This window comes from Cyprinus carpio, chromosome A3 (assembly GCF_018340385.1).
Source record: "Cyprinus carpio isolate SPL01 chromosome A3, ASM1834038v1, whole genome shotgun sequence".
In the NCBI taxonomy this organism is placed as follows: Eukaryota; Metazoa; Chordata; class Actinopteri; order Cypriniformes; family Cyprinidae; genus Cyprinus; species Cyprinus carpio.
In genome coordinates this window covers 25,868,283-25,886,888 of record NC_056574.1, presented here as the reverse complement: position 1 = coordinate 25,886,888, position 18,606 = coordinate 25,868,283, and the positions used below count along the sequence as shown (strand labels likewise).

At 38.3% G+C, this 18,606-nt stretch overlaps 2 protein-coding genes across 2 annotated transcripts in view; one reads left to right on the top strand and one right to left on the bottom strand.

Moving 5' to 3' along the window:
• The window catches only part of LOC109113530 (ATP-citrate synthase-like), a 30,870-nt gene extending 20,719 nt beyond the window's left edge, over positions 1-10,151 (top strand). Inside the window, exons 14-29 of the mRNA XM_042733088.1 lie at positions 3,969-4,110; positions 4,252-4,420; positions 4,558-4,662; positions 5,235-5,247; positions 5,944-6,115; positions 6,225-6,306; positions 6,440-6,550; positions 6,659-6,786; positions 6,864-6,957; positions 7,043-7,197; positions 7,554-7,704; positions 7,791-7,934; positions 8,058-8,171; positions 8,510-8,592; positions 9,033-9,109; positions 9,203-10,151. Coding sequence (XP_042589022.1) covers positions 3,969-4,110; positions 4,252-4,420; positions 4,558-4,662; positions 5,235-5,247; positions 5,944-6,115; positions 6,225-6,306; positions 6,440-6,550; positions 6,659-6,786; positions 6,864-6,957; positions 7,043-7,197; positions 7,554-7,704; positions 7,791-7,934; positions 8,058-8,171; positions 8,510-8,592; positions 9,033-9,109; positions 9,203-9,297 — 1,835 coding nt within the window. The 3' untranslated portion in view covers positions 9,298-10,151. The remainder of the gene's footprint in view (positions 1-3,968; positions 4,111-4,251; positions 4,421-4,557; positions 4,663-5,234; positions 5,248-5,943; positions 6,116-6,224; positions 6,307-6,439; positions 6,551-6,658; positions 6,787-6,863; positions 6,958-7,042; positions 7,198-7,553; positions 7,705-7,790; positions 7,935-8,057; positions 8,172-8,509; positions 8,593-9,032; positions 9,110-9,202) is intronic.
• A 3,975-nt stretch (positions 10,152-14,126) lies between these two features.
• On the bottom strand, positions 14,127-17,015 carry LOC109057327 (coenzyme Q-binding protein COQ10 homolog, mitochondrial). The gene is made up of 5 exons (XM_042726356.1): positions 16,787-17,015; positions 15,829-15,981; positions 15,530-15,722; positions 15,186-15,287; positions 14,127-14,658 (listed from the first exon to the last, which is right to left on the bottom strand). The coding sequence occupies exons 1-5, from the start codon at positions 16,882-16,884 to the stop codon at positions 14,500-14,502; spliced, it is 705 nt and encodes a 234-aa protein (XP_042582290.1). The 5' UTR covers positions 16,885-17,015; the 3' UTR covers positions 14,127-14,499.
• Between the last annotated feature and the right edge of the window lie 1,591 nt (positions 17,016-18,606).

Below are 18,606 nucleotides of genomic sequence, written 5' to 3'. Positions count from 1 at the left end.
CATGGATGCCAAGGTCTTTCAGCAGTCTGATGGTAGAAAAAAAGCCACAAAACCTCTGCATCCCACTTCAACCGGATAGACTTTCGCTTTCCACCCTCGTTGTTGAGCGTCTGCTGCCAGTTCTATATAGCGCAGTTTCTTGCGCTCATAGGCCTCATTCGTTGAATTCTCCCATGGGACTGTAAGCTCTATGATATAAAACAGTCTTCAATGAAGGGGACCAGAGAACCAAGTCTGGTCTGAGGGTGGTGACTGCAATCTCAGGTGGAAAGATTAGTTGCTGGCCAATATCAACTAGCATCTTCCAGTCCCGGGCCATGGCTAGCTGTCCAGCTTCTGTTTTGGTAGGGGGATGTTTGGGCTTTTTCTGCCCCTCTCGGATGAAGGTTGGGGCCGTGATGGAATCGATCGCTCTCAGGGGCAGGGAGTTATTGGTATTCCTCTGGCTCTCAAGAGCTGCTGCCAGACTCTTGAGGACCTGGTTGTGTCTCCAGGTGTAACGACCTTGTGTGAGGCAGGTCTTACAACCGGCCAAGATGTGCTTAAGAGTCGCTGGAGTTGGGCAGAGGGCACAAGTAGGGTCCTCGCCATACCACTGGTTGAGGTTTTTTGGAGATGGGAGCACATCATAGGTGGCTCTGATGATGAAGCTGATGTTGCTTGCCTCCATTTCCCAGAGCTCCCTCCAGCTAAGCTTTCTCCTCTCCAGACCTTCCCACCTCATCCATTGTCCCTGTCTAACAAGAGAGACAGCCTTTGCGCTTCTTTCCGTCTCCTCCTGACGACGAACCTCCTCGACCACCATTTTCCTCCTTTCTGATGTTGAGGCCTTACGCCAAGTTGGCTTACTTGCCGTAAGGCCAAAGCCTCCTCTTCCCAACTGGACATGCCCTACAATGTCACTGTGCTTCAGGGCTGAGGTAGCTTGCTGCACCGCGTCAGATGGTGTCCATTTCCGTCCGGTTACCGGTTACCAGGAGTGGAACGGCATTGCTGATGGTCTGGTCTCTGGAGTCCTTCAAAGTCATCTGGAGTCTCACTTTAGAACACTTGTACTCTTCGGTGAGGCTTGTGATAGGCAGTTCAAGGACCCCTTTGCCATAGAGGCTGATGTTAGTCAGACAGCGTGGGACGCCGAGCCATTTCTTGATGTATGAAGTCATGGTTCGCTCCATCTTCTCCACCGTTGTTATTGGGAGCTCATAAACAGTGAGTGGCCACATTACCTGAGGGAGAAGTCCAAATTGCAGGCACCAGAGCTTGAGCTTCCCTGGCAGTAGGGTACTTTTGATGTCTTCCAGACTATTGGTAATGTCCTGCCTTACTTGCTGCACTTGGTCTTTGTCTCCGAGGCTTGCGTTGTACCATCTACCCAAGCTTTTGACAGGTTGCTCAGAAAACTGTTGGTATTGGGTCATCACCAATACAGAACTTCACATTTTTAAGCTGTCCCTTAACTATTGAGATGCTTCGTGACTTGTTCGGTTTGATTTTCATCCGGGCCCACTTGATGTTCTCCTGCAGTTTACCAAGTAGCCGCCTGGTACATGCTGCAGTAGTGGTCAGAGTGGTCATGTCATCCATGTATGCTCGGATAGGTGGAAGGCGGATCCCGTTCTTAGTTCGCTCACCCCCACCACCCATCTTGAAGCCCTGATGATGACCTCCATGGCCATTGTGAAGGCCAGGGGTGAGATTGTACAGCCTGCCATGATGCCTACTTCTACGCGCTGCCATGATGTTATAAAGTCGGCTGTTGTAAAGCACAGTTGCAGGTCTTCGAAGTAGGCTTTTACTAAATTAGTGACAGATGCTGGAACGTGGAAGAAGTTGAAGGATTCCCAGAGGAGGTTATGGGGAACTGATCCAAAGGCATTAGCCAGGTCAAGGAAAATGACATGGATGTCTCTTTTGTCTTTCTTCGCCGCTTGGATCTGATGCCAGATCATGCTGGTATGCTCCAAGCAACCAGAGACCCCAGGAATGCCGGCCTTCTGTACGGATGTATCAATGTACTTGTTCTTCTCCAGGTAGGTGGACAACCTCCGTGCTATCACGCTGAAAAAGATTTTTCCCTCAACGTTGAGAAGGCAGATTGGCCGAAATTGACCAATGTCTGTCGCATCCTTCTCCTTGGGAATTAGCACCCCTCCAGCCCTTCGCCACCCCTTAGGTATTATTCCCTTCTGCCACACTATCCTCATGAGCCTCCAAAGATAGCGTAGCACATCTGGTGCGTTCTTGTAGAGCTTATACGGTACTCCATTCGGCCCAGGGGCTGATGCTGATCTTGCGCGCCGTACTGTACTCTCTACCTCCTTCCATTTTGGAGGGCCAGTCTCCAGATTGAATTCGGGAGGTTGAATAGGTGGGATGTCATGTGGGATAACTATTTGTTCGTGCCTTTTTGGGTCATGGTTGCCCTTTTCCAGATGTTCTTCCAGTTCCTCCTTGGGAATTTTCAGGATTCCGCTTTTTTCCTTAGCGAAGAGATCTTTAACGAACTTGAAGGGGTTTTTGTAGAACCGTGTTCTTGTGTGTTCCTTCTTTTTGCGAAGTTTCCTCAGGTTCTCTGCTCTTCGCAAGGTTGCCAACCGACACTTGATGTCCCCCTGGAGTAGCATGAGACCCTCTCTCTCTGCATCAGAGGCCTTCTTCCACTGCTTTCTCAGCTGCCTTCTCTCTCTGACCAGAATTTCGATCTCTTGCTGCCTCCTAGATTTGGCTGGTGCTGATATTGCTTTGTTGCTTCTCCTAGCGTTTACTCCAAAGCGCTCTTCTCCATAGTGGTAGATGATGTCAACCATCCTTTCCAGCTTTTTCTCTGCTGTGCCCACTTGTTGCTCCAGGATTTTTGTCAGGTCGTTATTGGTTATTTCCCACTCTCTCTTTTCAACAGCTTTGGGCCACTTCACACTCGGTCTGTGCCCTTTGATCTTTTCCTCCTTGGGAGGTCTCTGTGGTTGAGTGGGTTCCTCCACCGGCATTTCTGTGCTTGTATTATCCTCCTCAGGGACACTGGTACTGATGCTCTGCGAACTTTGGTTTTTTTCCCGTCGCTGTGCTTCAATCGACTGATTTGACTGGTTGCTTCGTAGGAAGTACTGGTCAATGCGAGGCCCTTGTCTCTGCTCTCTCAAGCACCCTCTCTTTCCTTGGTGGGTCCTCAATCCCCTGAATGATGTTATTTTCGCCCAGCCACAGGTGCACACTTGAAGAGAATGTCCAGCTGCTGCTGTGGTTGTCTCATGTGCCGTGTTCTTGCTCGTAGTCATGTCCGTTCCTGAGTCTGTAACCATGCTGTCAGTCATTGAGCCATCTTGCGCGCCCCCCGCTCTCGCAGGCTCTGGGGGTATGTTCCTTTGTTCACTTTCTGTAGCATTTAGCGGGTGTCTCCAACAAGCTGAAGCAGCGTCGGAGACTGCCGCCATGGGTAGCTAGCCCATGACAGCCCCAGTGGGGTGTGTTGCTTCCAGTCAGCAGTCTCTCCAAGCTGTCACACAGACTTTCCTATGTTGTCAGCTGTCCTTTCACAGCGGTCACTGGACAAGTCCAGATATTCAGAATAAAAAAAACATATTATATATGTATATTTGTATATGTATATTTTTCAATTGAGTCCAGTGGCTTCTGGTTTAGAAAATCTGGATGGAACAATCCTTCAAGTGAGCCTTATAAGTAGTGAAAGCCCAGGTCTTCAAAAGGCTCCATCTTTTTAAAGTTTTCTGAAGTGTTTAGATGAATTATATATTCTAAAACTTATATTATGCATATTCTGTGTTCTGCATGCATTCATAACATTTGGTTGATAACCAGAAATGCAACATTGTAGGATTGTCAGCCTACAGAGACTGACTTCAGCATGTGGTCTTCTTCTACTCTTATAGAGAAACATACTATAATGATGTTTTGTTTCCCTCTTTTCCTCCCTCTGTTGTTTCTTTGTCCTTCTTTATTAATCTCTGTAGCCAAAAGCACCACTCTGTTCAGTGACCACACCAAGTCTATAGTGTGGGGGATGCAGACGCGTGCAGTGCAGGGCATGCTGGACTTCGATTATGTGTGCTCACGTCAGGAGCCGTCCGTAGCAGCCATGGTTTACCCCTTCACGTAAGTCATATGCTTACATTTAAAACCCTAATATGGGACAGTTATCATTATAGAGTGATGTCTAGGGGTCCCAGATTGACTGTCCATATATCACGCATATGCATATTTAATCTTAAAACACATTATTTCTATTTGAATCAGTGGAGACCATAAGCAGAAGTTTTATTGGGGTCATAAGGAGATCCTGCTGCCGGTCTTTAAGAACATGGCTGATGCGATGAAGAAACATCCAGAAGTAGATGTGCTCATCAGTTTTGCCTCCCTCCGCTCTGCCTACGACAGCACCATAGAGACCATGCAGTACCCACAGGTCTGAGATCAGCATCAGCACACTATATGTTCATCTGCCTCTGCCTTGCAGTGAACTATTGCTTAAATGTTTGTTTACAAAGCAGTGTGGTCTGACTGTTCATCTGTTCTATGTGTTTTTTTTTTTTTTATTTACAGATCCGCACTATAGCCATCATAGCTGAGGGGATTCCAGAGGCTTTGACTCGCAAGATCATCAAAATGGCAGAGGAGAAGGGAGTCACTATCATTGGCCCTGCCACGGTATGACTCCAAACTGCCTTTCTGTTGGAGACTTGTATGTGTAGCTGTGTGTGTAGACTTGGGGGACAAATTGGTTGGAATAATGGTATGTTTGTGTGCCCTCTACAGGCCAATGATAAGAGACCAAAAAATGTTGATGTGTGTTGTTTAATAGTTTAATAATAATAATAATAATAAAAAACGTCAACAACTATGATGATGTTATAAATGTTATATTAGTAGTATTAGAAGGTAGTATGAGTTGTTTAACTTCATTAATTTTATATTAGTGTAGTAGTAGTAGTAATAATAATAATAATAATAATAATAATAATAATATAATAATAATATTATTAGTATTATTATATTATTATTATTATTATTATTATTATTATTATTATTATTAAACAAAGTAATTAAATATATTTATATAGTGTTATTATATAAATATAACATTTATATTATAAATATTAATAATATAACATTAATAATAAATTAGTTAAAATTTATATATAATTTATGATTTAATTTGTCATTAACTAATAATGTTATATTGTTATACATTGGAGAATAACAATTTTTTAATTCTACAGTGCACATACAATTGTTAATTATTATTACTATTAATACCAGTTATATAAAACTAAAAATAGATTGTATGTATAATTCATCATTTATGACATTAGAATTAGAAATGATAATTTTTAATAATCAATTTTATATTATATGATTTGACTATTATTAATTACTAATTTATTAAAATACTAATTTATAAACTATATATATTTTAGAAAAAATACAATATTTTTTTTTTTAAATACTTGTAAAATTATAATGTTGTTGTTGTTGTTGTTGTTGTTGTTGTTGTTGTTGGTGGTATTATTATTATTATTATTATTATTCTTGTACATATATATAAGATTTCATTTTATATATTGTAATGATGTAATTTGAGTTGTTGTTGTTGTTGTTGTTGTTTATTATTATTATTATTATTATTATTATTATTATTATTATTATTATTTTTATAATTTTTTTGTGTTTGTGTATGTTTTTTTTTATATGGTTTTTAAGTTATGTTGTTGTTGTTGTTGTGTTTTTGTAAAACATACAAAATGGTGTTTTATGAAATTAAAAAATTGGCAGTAGTTTTCTGTAAGGGGAAGGTTTAGGTGTGGGGCAATAGTAAATAATGTTTTTTTATTATAAAATAGATTATGCATTTTGTGAGTGTATAATAATTAAGAATATGGAGAATCCCCGTAAACCACAAATGCAAGTGTGTGTGTGCATGTGATGTAGGTTGGATCGGTAATACGGGTGGGATGCTGGACAACATCCTGGCGTCTAAGCTGTACAGGCCAGGCAGTGTGGCCTACGTCTCCCGCTCTGGAGGAATGTCTAACGAGCTCAATAACATCATCTCACGCACTACAGACGGAGTTTATGAAGGGGTTGCCATCGGAGGAGACAGGTGTGTGTTCAAGTCCACGTCTGTTTAATACTACAAATGGTTTGATTCATTTCATCAGTTTAACAATTTGCGTGCGAGGTTAAACCCGTGGGGTGTGTGTTTCCTGCAGGTATCCCGGCTCTGTCTTTATGGATCACGTGTTGAGGTATCAGGACACACCCGGAGTCAAAATGATTGTTGTGCTCGGAGAGGTTAGAGAGCCATTTGCTCAGCTACTTACAGCCCTTTCTTCCTCATCTTTAACAATGAGTTTACAGTCACTATAAAATATATATAAATCTATAAAATTCACAATACATTGATGGGTCTTCTCTTTACTTATAGATTGGAGGAAATGAAGAGTACAAGATATGCAACGGCATTAAAGAAGGCAGGATCACCAAACCTGTGGTCTGCTGGTGCATAGGAACCTGTGCCACCCTGTTCTCATCTGAGGTGCATTGCTTATAATGTGTCCAAAAGACCTATTTAAGCAGCTGTGAGTTTAACCTGCTTCAAATGTTAATTGCTGAATAAACTGGTTGTATCCTGCTTTGTGTTTAGGTCCAATTTGGCCACGCTGGAGCTTGTGCTAACCAGGCGTCTGAGACTGCACTTGCTAAGAACAAAGCTCTGGAAGAAGCAGGAGCCTTTGTGCCCAAGAGCTTCGATGAGCTGGGAGACGTCATCAAGTATGTCGTCTTTGTGCACTTGTGAATTTAACTACTTTACCTGGCCTTCAGTAACCACATGTCTGTGTATCCTATAGATCTGTGTATGATAATCTCGTAGCCAAGGGTGTGATTGTGCCTGCTAAAGAGCTTCCTCCACCCACAGTGCCGATGGATTACTCTTGGGCACGAGTGAGTATGAACTACATGCGTTTTGTGAAAGAGTCTTGTCTTGGTTCATCATCATCATCATCTCTTTTGTTCTCTCTCTCTATAGGAGCTGGGTCTGATCCGTAAACCGGCCTCCTTCATGACGAGTATCTGTGATGAGAGGGGACAGGAGCTCATTTATGCAGGCATGCCCATTACTGAGGTCTTTAAGTCTGAGATGGGGCTGGGTGGCACCCTTGGCCTGCTCTGGTTCCAGAGGAGGTACGTGTCACTGTTTGTTTAGTAGTAGTAGTAATACTGTAGTATTATTTTTTTTTATTATAAAATCTAATAAATAATACAATTTCTTATAATATTATTATCATTATTATTATTATTATTATTATTAATTGTAATCATTTAATGTATACAATGTTTTTTTTTTGTACACATGCTATACAATATAATATTGTATATTGAATATAAAAATTTTATATTGCTTTATTTAAGAATACATCTTAATATGCAGTATTATATTGTATGTATACAAAAATATTACACATTTTTAGTATATATATATATGTATGTATATATATATATTATGTGAATAGACTTTCACATAATCCGTGTTTCTGCAGGCTGCCGCGCTATGCATGTCAGTTCATCGAGATGTGTCTGATGGTGACGGCGGATCACGGCCCTGCTGTTTCTGGAGCTCATAATATTATAGTGTGTGCGCGTGCTGGCAAAGACCTGATCTCCAGCCTGACCTCAGGACTGCTCACCATCGTACGAAAACCAAACACTTTCTCACATACAGTCTGCTTGGCATCAGAAGAGCATCTTGTTTCATCACTGTCTCCATTTGTGTTTAGGGGGACCGTTTTGGAGGCGCCCTGGACGCAGCTGCTAAGCAGTTCAGCAAGGCGTTCGACAGCGGCATGCTGCCTATGGAGTTTGTCAACAAAATGAAGAAAGATGGCAAACTCATTATGGGCATCGGACACAGGGTGAAATCGGTGAGTACACCAACACACGAAACTCAAAAGTGTTCAAAAACGTGTAAAATATTGTAATTTCACACTGCTTCTCACAGTTTTGTTTTGCTGGGTTTACGGATTGATTAATTTTTTTTTTTTCAGATCAATAATCCTGACATGCGGGTACAGATCCTCAAAGACTTTGTGAAGCAGCATTTCCCTGCCGCTCAGCTGCTGGACTACGCTCTGGAGGTGGAGAAGATCACCACCTCAAAGGTACAAACACTTGCATGTGTCTTGGATTTACGCCTGGTATTAGCGTTGTCCATGGAATTAACATTGTAACTGAACCCAGCGAGAAATCTGCACTGTCAGATCTTTCTCCCTGTCATTAAAATTGCTGACCGCATTGATTCCTGTTGAAATGATTACGTTTCCTCCAGGAAATTTCACTATACAACAGTAAATGTGACTGCAGCTTTAAAAGGAAAATAAGAAAAACACAGAACATCCACTGAACTACGTGTTTGCTAAAACCTTCAGCAATGAATAAATGTCAATGAAAACCTTTAGTTTATCTTAATTTAATCTCATAAAATATCTCCCTTTATCAGAAACCAAACCTTATCCTGAATGTTGATGGTTTCATTGGAGTGGCATTTGTGGATCTGCTGAGAAACTGTGGTGGCTTCACTCGGTGAGTAAAAAAATGTGGATTATTTCTATTTATTTATTTTAATATTTTTTTTTAATTTACACTTTTAAATATCGTAGTCTTTTATATTTTGGCTTGGTATTAATTTTTATATTTTGTATTATTCTTTTAATTTAAGTTTAATAATTTTGTTATGCACTTTTGTTTGTTTTTTGGGGGGGGGGTTATATTTCTTTTTAACTTTAGTTTCATTTCAGTTTTAGAAAATGTAGTACTTCAACTTAAAATGATTTAATTTAACTGCCAAGAGATCATTTCTAATGTTGTTGTTTTTTTCCTAATATTTATATTTTACTTTATTTCAGCTTTATTTTCAATTAACGAAAATTATTTTCAATCATTAGCAATAAATAAAAAATAAAAAATAGTAAAAATAAAAAAATGATCTCTCACACACTTTTTTTTTTTTTTCTCTTTTACAGCGATGAGGCAGATGAGTTTGTGGAGATTGGAGCACTGAATGGGATCTTTGTGTTGGGACGCAGCATGGGATTCATAGGTGTGTGTGTGTGTGTGTGTGTGTGTGAGATCTATGTCTGTGTGTCTGTTATGAAATAATGTTATTTAAACAACCTTATCTCTTTTTATGCAGGTCATTATCTAGACCAGAAGCGGCTGAAGCAGGGTTTGTACCGCCATCCTTGGGATGATATTTCTTATGTACTTCCAGAACACATGACCATGTAATGACAGAATCCAGATCTCACTGAGCCTGTGCACTATGGAAGTAAAAGAAGTTTTTATGTATGTGTAAATGTGTACACGCACTCCTCCAGATGTGAGTGTTTGCGTAACATTTTAAGTGTGTGTTTTAGTGTTTGTGATCTTGTGTAAAAGTGAGGGTGTAAAACTTTTCTGCTATATACTGTAACTGTAACCTGTGCATAACCTAAATGCCTAGTATTGATCGTTCAAAGTCATTTTAAAACTGTGAAAACATCCGAACACATTCCATATTTCTGTAGTAAACATCTCATGTACAGTATATCTAAAACACGTAGACCTGCTTGTCATGTCAGTGTGGCTACAAAAGGGAAATTACATTAGAAACTAAAACGCCTTTTGAAGGCTTTTGAAGGCTTTTGAAGGAGCACTTAACTGAAGGAGCTTAGGAGCACTGAAGAATGTAATTGTCAGACCAATCTGTCCTGATAGCTAGGCTATGCTTTCTGAATGTTATTTTGAGTAGTATCTTGTCAATAGTGACATCCACAATTAACCCAGTGCAATTATCCACTGCGCATAACAGCAATAGCAATAGCTTCATGTATGTCTTTAAGTCTTGTCTTAAATGTCAGACCAACTAATTTGCAGGGGAAAAAGAAAGTTGCTATTTTTATGAACTAATATATATACACACACACACACACACACACACACACACACACACACAGATCAAACAAGTATTTTGGCCACCAATGTTATTTGTAAATGTGCTGCGTGCCACAAAGTTCACAATGTTTACAGTCCATCTGTGCAGCTGTTTGAAGAACAGATGAAGCAGTTCAGTGTCAGATATTTGCTTAAATGATCTGGTTAAATGTTTAAATTATTTATTTAATTTTAGAATTTTTTTATTTTTTTATTGATTAGATGTTATGATGTTTTGACCATTAAACTGAATTCTGTTTTAAAGCGGAGTCATTGTGTGTGTGTGTGTGTGTGTGTGTGTGTGTGTGTGTGTGTGTGTGTGTGTGTGTGTGTGTGTGTGTGTGTGTGTGTGTGTGTGGGATGAATTGCTCTATGAACAAAACTGATGATGATTTGGTATTGTTGAAAAGCTTACGGTTATTAAAGAAATGTTCCCTAGATGGCAGTGTGCAGTAAACTGGCTGCTTTAGGTTGTAAAACTGTTGGAGGTGTTTTTGAGCAGGAGATGATGTCCTTTGAGTCAGAAGAAGGAAGGGTTGCACTAGTCCGAGAGATTTCAGCACTGCCAGCCTGAGGATTTCAAAATAGTCTCACATATGCCTTACTTTATGAAAACAAGCCTTACTCCTCTTACGTTAAATGATAGTTCACAGACCTTCGTCATATTTAATTTTTGACACTGAAAACGAGTCTATGAGGAATAGAAGTGCAGTACAATGGATTGTTGTACTGTTGTTTAACAACGCGCCGATTGTTCAGCTGACTAAAAAAAAAAAAAAAAATGACTACTCCATTAATTAGCTTTGAAAGTTTTAAATTGTGAAAATTACTACGGTATATTAAAAGTCTCATTTAGTTGACCAGACATGGAGCAGCATATCATTGTGAATAGTCCAAGTAAATCTGTTTTATGATGCAATCTTTAATAACTTTTTGCAGTAAAATCTATCTCCATTGCTATCTTGTATTCCATACCATGTCAGGGTTTCGGCGGGGCCTTAAAGTCATACATTTAAGGCCATAATTCTTAAATGGAACAAGAAAGGCGTAATTATGATTTCAACAGGTCTTAAATTTGGGGACAAGATTTGCAATATGGCTGAATGTGACGATTAAATTTCAAAAGGCTATGAATTTATGAAACATGAGCGCTGCTTTGTGTTCTGCTGTTACCGGGGAAACCGCGGTATTTCTGCCGCATCAAAAGCGCCTCCTGCTGGCAGAGCTGCTGTTTTTGATCGGACCAATGGGAGAATCAGCCCATGTTTTTACGCTGTAAACACGCAGTTGTAAATGTGAACTGGTGGATCAACAAGAAGAAAATGCATTATAAAAATGTAAACTACATTAATAATTGATAGCTTTTCCTTACAAAAATTAACCATAGTTTTACTAAAAAAGTGTAGTTACCATGTTTGTTTGTTTTTTTAGCATATTGACTACCATTTGTATGCATAGTTTTACTAAACAAATACCATGGTTAAACTAAGGTTAGTGTCAGTGGTGGAAATGGCCAAAATTAATTGGGGTAACTTTTAGACAACCTTTCAGATTTATTTAATTACAAAAACAGTTGTAAACTTATTAAACTTATTTCATGTTTCCTCTAAACCATATGTTTTTAGGTATGAGGATCAAAGGCACCCCGTGTAATTATATTTATAAACTTTTTTTTTTTTTTTATAAGTATAACAGTAGCCTTCATTCAATTAGCTAATAAGACAAAGTCAGGAAGCATAAATTACCAATCAAATAAAATCAATATTTAAAAAAAAATTTACAGAGGCGGCATACAAAAACACAAAAGTGCCATTTTAGGTATATTTACAGACACTTTAATGAGGCTCAGAGGTGGCATGAAAGCATTTAAATTCATAACCATTTTAAGTGATGAATGTTTTTAAATAAGTTCTGAATATAGGAATATTAAATTATTTAAATAGGTGGTGGCAAGTCACTGTCTTTGTCACTAAATCATTCATTCAGTCGATTTGTTCAAACAGCTGATTCATTCAGGAACGACGAAAGTGACTTTTCAAAAAGATTCTTTCAAAAATTATTATTATTATTATTTATAAACGTTTATGTGCATAGGCTATTGAATAAATAAAACATAGAAATCCCTTTCATTTCCAAAATAATCTGATCAGTTGGAGCTGGAACGTCTTTTACAGTTTAATGTTACCATAAATACTGCACTTTCCTGCTTATATGGTATTAATTTTATTTGTGCAGGTCTTAAAAAGTCTTACATTTGAGCTTTAAAATCCTGCAGACACCCTGATTGTGAAATCCAATACTAGTAAACTGGTTTGTGTGCTGTATCATGCAAGGTCTGGAGAGAGTGAGACGTGCAGTCAGTGCATCTGTCCTTGCATGTCACAGGATCAGGGTACACTGCCGACCTGCAACTATCTAAGGCTACGAGCGTGATGAGCACCCCGAGTCTACCCCAGGACAAGCTCAAAATAAGATCAAATGTTGGCCCCAGATAGCGATTATGAATCCTGGGAATTGTATAAAGACACCTAGCATGCTAACTGAGCTGTGTTTGAGAGTATGCTGAGGCGCTGTGCCTACAAATATTACTTCATGTGTATGCAAAAATGTGTATACAAAAATATGAACCAGTCACAATCTACATATATCAGCTATCATATAACTGAATTACTCAGTAATCTGTGCCAGACAGCATCCTGAGATCCCACATGATATGAAAAATCCAGAATAATATACAGTATTGTTTTGCAATCTGTGTGCAGTATTATACATTTTTGGAATGGAATCTCTTCCATGACCTAAATACAATTTGGGACAAATTAGTTAGAGATGTAGACTGATTTATCTTGTAACTCAGGAGTTTGCAGAGAACATAACACGAGCTAGGCTATAGTTGGAAATTCATTGAGTTTCAATGTGATGTTGACATCTTGTTTGACACATTTGCTGTCAGGGTGTGTGTAAGAAAATCTCATTAAAGAAAATATTCTAATATACTTAAGGAGGTGGTCTCATCTAATCTGTGATTGGCCAACACTGCAGAAACAGGAAGGAATTGGCTGTTTAGACAGGTTAAAAAGGGGTGTGGTCTCTGCTGGCAGCCGTGGTTTATGTAAGGGATCCTGATATCATGCGAGTTTCTTGGAGCACCTTCAAGACTTCACACCGAAGTAGCATTTTGAATGTGATACTGTGTGGCTCATACATATAATGCAGATAAAAACGTAAAATATTTGCTCTCATTGATTTGTATGAAGCATAGTGTGTTTCAGATTATTTGCAAGACTAAAGAGTTTGGCATACTGTGATTGTGATGTTGAAGAAATACAGGCAAGTTACATAACCTGAATGAAAAAAAAAACAGGAAGTGCTTTATACCTATTATGTCATGTCCTGTGGATTTTGTATATGAACAAAAAAACATTGTGTCCTCTTGTGTTGCAACATTTTAAAAAGAACACGATTATGGGTTTGGGTATGGTAAGAAAAATAGCTATAAAATAAACCTATGAAAGAAATCAACTGTGCCTCATGTTAAACCTCTTTAAGATTTTAAAGGGATGGTTCACCCAAAAATGAAAATTCTGTCATTCCAAACCTGTAAGACCTTTGTTCATCTTCAGAACACAAACTAAGATATTTTGGATGAAATCCAAGAGCTTTCTGACCCTTCATAGACAGCAAGAGAACTGAAATATTGAAGGCCCAGAAAGGTAGTAAGAACATCGTTAAATAGTCCATGTGACATCAGTGGTTCAACCATAATTTTATGAAGCTACAAGAATACTTTTTGTGCTCAAAGAAAACAAAAATGACAACTTTATTCGACAATTTCTTCTCTTCCAGTTCAGTCCTCGACACGCGTTCACAAGAGTACCACGACGCATGCGTGTGCATTCTGGGCCTTAAAGGTTCTTGGATTTCATCAAAATATCTTAATTTGTGTTCCAAAGATAAACAAAGGTCTTATGGGTTTGGGACGACATGAGGGTAAGTAATTAATGACAGAATTTTCATTTTTGGGTGAGATATTCTTGTAACTCTTTGTTATAACTCAAGGTTTTTTTTTTCCTTTGTTTTTTCTCTTAAGGATTAAACTTTAGATGTGTGGTTCTGACAACATAAAATCATGAAGAAAAAAACAGTTTTAAGAAAATATATTATTTTTTTATTACAAGTTTGGAAAAAGTGCACTCAGTAATAATTTAGAGCTGATTTTTTCACCTTTTGTCAAGTGTGTGAATATAATGATCATAAATATGAAAAAGCATTCATCCTCAACAATTTTTACTGCAATCATCCTCTTCTTTCACTCCACAGATAATATATAAATTACACACACACTGATCTCAATAAATTATATCTCTGGTTTAAATAAATAGACTTCTCAAATGTGTTCTTTTTTCAGCAAAAATATGTGCTGGCCTTACAATCCAACAAAGAGGAGCTGTTCTTCTCCAGAACATTTTAACAATGGATGTGGTTATGTATCTCCTTGTATCCGTTTTAACAAGGTTCTCAAGTTGCTCTTCTGAATGAAGTCTTCTGTCGATGAACACCTGTGGTGTAAAGTTTGGTTGCTCGTGTCTCAAAAGCGTTGACCATCTGTTTGACCACCTCATCAAAAAATACTGTCGCTAATTGTGAGTGGAGCAGAGATTTGAACTCAAATGACACCTAGAAAGGGGATACACAGTTATGGGTAAAATTAGCATATATTTTAGCCAAAAAGTTAATTTATTTATTTGCTGTATGATTTGAAATAAAAAGCTTTGAGGCTAAATTTCTGTTGAGTTTTTTTTTTTTTTTTTTAAACTAATTAACAAGGGCTTTGCACTGCTAACATTAATTCATGTTTTGGTCTTCAATTATTTATTTTTTATCAATAGGTCTCCCAAATCTCCCGGATCTCCTAATAATAGGTCGGACATTTAGCTCGTACAGTTCCCTCCAGTAATGGAATGGTTATTATGCCTGTCTTTGTTACTGGCTATTTAAGGAGAACCGGAAAGGCAAATCACATGTGATAAAAATAGCCACTAATCTGGTCTGATACCTCTGCTCACTTTGAACAGGTATTATGGGATTAAACCACCAAAGAGGAAGAACACGAGTAACAGAAGTGTCAAACTGATGAATGTAGACACTGTAAAAGTGTGTCTGTGTAAGTGCGTGTCTCTGTATTTGCCAGCTGCACTACTTACAAAGAACTCCACATTGCAGGATTCGGCCTGGCCTGCAGCTCCAGGAGTGAATCGCCACAATGTCTCAAGATGATTGAAGAGCGTCCCGTCCGTACACACCGCCTGAAACACAAGTACATACTTCAGACAGAAGGCCACTGACAGCTAACTTGGCCAGTATTTAAGATGATCCTGTGATGCATGGACATGCTGAAGGCTTAGGACAAACCCATGTTAAATCAATACCATTTAATCTACATAAATCAAGTTCTAAATCACAACCTCTTTTTGTTAAAACAAGAACAATGTCATTGTCATTCACGATTGAAACTGTTTTCTAATTTCTAAATAGTTTTTAGACTCACTCGGACTTGGTGGTTCGGGATGACTGTGACCTCAGAGGTGTAGCGTTCGACAAATGGAGAGAACCCGATTTCAAGCTGAGCTCGCATGTCCCCATTCCGCCCCTTCGTTACCTTTGACCTCTTGCACCAAGGCACAAACTGCTGGTACTGGTCCACATTGGCAACAATGTTGTACATCTGCTCAGGTGAGTAACTGGTGGGAAAATCAACTCGTGTTAACAAAGATATTGCTAAATGAGAATTAACTTGTAGTGAAAGTGAAGATTTTTCTGTCTTATGTAACAGCGATTTGTACATACGCAATGCTTCGGCTCTCTGAGTACTCCATTCTCCGCGCTATGAGGGGGGCTGATAAGTTAATGAAGCTCCGGGTGGGCACCATCTGAGAAGATGCTGAAGGAGGAGGTAAGCTTACTCGCCGTGTAGCTAAGATACCACATGAGCTCAAATGTCTAAAAAAACAAACAAACAAAAAAAAAAACATAAATTGTTATTCACTTGACAAAAGCAGAATATTATGGATTACAGCTACACTCTTTTCAAATGTATGTACAGGGTTACATCATTCTACTTGTTGTCAGATTTGTTTAAAACAAATGTGAAAAAACGAAGTGAAGCAGTGTTTTTAGACATTTCAATGGTGACCTGGTAAAATGATGTAGTTTCTAGTAAATAGCAAAGAGCAGCCGATCAATTACAGGTGAACCCGTTTCACCGCTGTATGGCCCACGGCCAGAAGCGCACTGCATTGAATTATACAAATGATGCACGCGCTTCGCTTTCCTTTCAGAAACAAAAATCATTCAAATCTTTCAAAAACAAAATTAATTTCCTGGACGAAAGCTTTATGTTATAGTTACGTTATACCATTGGGAATATGTGACAGAAATACTCGGCTATAGGCTCACAGCAACTCTTTCAGTTTCTCCGTCTCGTGACTTCTCACTCCTCTGTGAGTTATTTTACACCAGCACTAGCTGCTCTTCTGCTTTGTTCAACATTCCCACACAGTTCACAACTACTAGTCTCTCAGTTCACCACTGCAACCTTTTAAAATAAACACTGGACGCATAAACTGTAAAAGAAACTAAAAACACCCGGCTGTTTTCTGAACTAGTCAGTTTCGCATTTGTTGGTTTGTTCAGGTAAAATAAACTTAATAACTGAATTATATCTACTAAATTTATAAACAATTCTTTCTCTTTTTGCGGTTTTATGAAGAGCGAGTATTGCACAGGCTGAGTGATGTGCTTTTACCTGATGGTGCAGTTGGAGTTGCTCCTCATAACATCGCAAGACTGTCTTTCTGACATCTCCAGAGCCCGGAGGAAAAGCGAAGTGGCCTTCTTTGCCATTTGTGCTATTCGAAAGCTTGTAAAATCACTGCAGCCTTTCCGAAAATGCCCTCCGGAATGATATCTGTGTCAGTGGCCGAAATAAGCGGCGGCTCCGCTGGAAGTGCGCGATAGTGGAGTCGCTCTGCTGTTAAGAGCAGAGCTGTAGAGTGACGCTCAGAGGGGAGGAGCTGAGCAGCGGCTCCCGCGGGCGCTCATCAAGTTATTCACCTTCAGGGGTTTCACTTTGGCGCGTCACTGACTGTGGAACAAGGGCAAATATGCGCTTCAGGGCAGTGGTTCTCAACCTTTTGAATCCAAGGCCCCCCATTGTTCACAACACTATTAGAAGGCTCCATGAGTTTTTTTTTTTTTTATGATTTAGAGGATAAGACCAACACAATTTTAAACTGAGGGTACCTCATATATCCAGGTTTTTCGAGACCTTGGGAACCAGTTGCTGAAAGAGTGAATAAACTACATTTTTTTTTTCACATCCGAGAAGCCGTTTCACTCTGGATATATATGTCACAATAGGGAAGAAAACGCAATAGCAATTTCCATTTCAGACTACTTTAAATCATTCACGACTTTAAGTCACCCAGAGGCCCCCACAGATGTTTTCTGGGGCCTCCTGATTATAAGAACAACTGCTTTAGTGTGCACAGAGGGCCAATATGGCATCAAACAACCATAGTTTTTGCTTCTTTTCTTTTTTTAAGAAGATTTTATTATAACATTTATTACCGCAAAATCCATTTAATAAATTAATGATGTAATGCGGTTTGTAACTATCAGGTAAAATACTTTCTTTGCACCATGTGTGTACATGTAACATCAAGAAGTTTACAAAGGTTACTCTATTTTAGGTGAACAAATGGGCCTCCAGGTGTAAAGGGTCAAAACATGATGATGATGATATATATATATATATATAGATAGATAGATAGATAGATAGATAGATAGATAGATAGATAGATAGATAGATAGATAGATAGATAGATAGATAGATAGATAGATAGATAGTGTGTATGTGTCTGTTTTTAAAATAATAATACAACAATAATCTTCATAGACATGAGGGTCAAGAATATTGTTTCCTGCAAGTTGGTTATGCCACACTATTTTTTATTTATTTATTTATTTATTTTTAATTCTTTTTGATTTGGCATTAAATTATAAAACAAAATGTACTATTTACTATTTATTTATATAAATCTATTTATTAATAGATTATGCCAAATTACTTGTTCCTGCACTTGTTCCTGCACTATTCTATTATTTCAAGAATTTCAACCTTTCAGATTTCATTCTCTTTCTTTCTGTCTTTGGTAACACTATACAATAGTTAACTACTTTAGTTATCATGAATGGACAATACTTCAACGTTTCTTAATCTTAGTGCATTAGATAATGCACTGTGAATTAACATGAACTAACATTGAACAACTGTATTTTCATTAACTAAAATTAACAAAGATTAATAAATACTGTAATAAATGTATTGTTCATGTTTTTTTCATGTTAGTTAATCTATTAACTAACATTTACTAATGGAACCTTATTGTAAAGTGTTACCCTTTCTATCTTTCTTTCTTGTAGTGATAATATATATATATATATATATGTGTGTATATGAGAGAGAGAATGTGTGTGTGTGTGTGTGTGTGTGTGTGTGTGTATATATATATATATATATATATATATGTATATATATGTATGTATGTATGTATGTATTCAAGT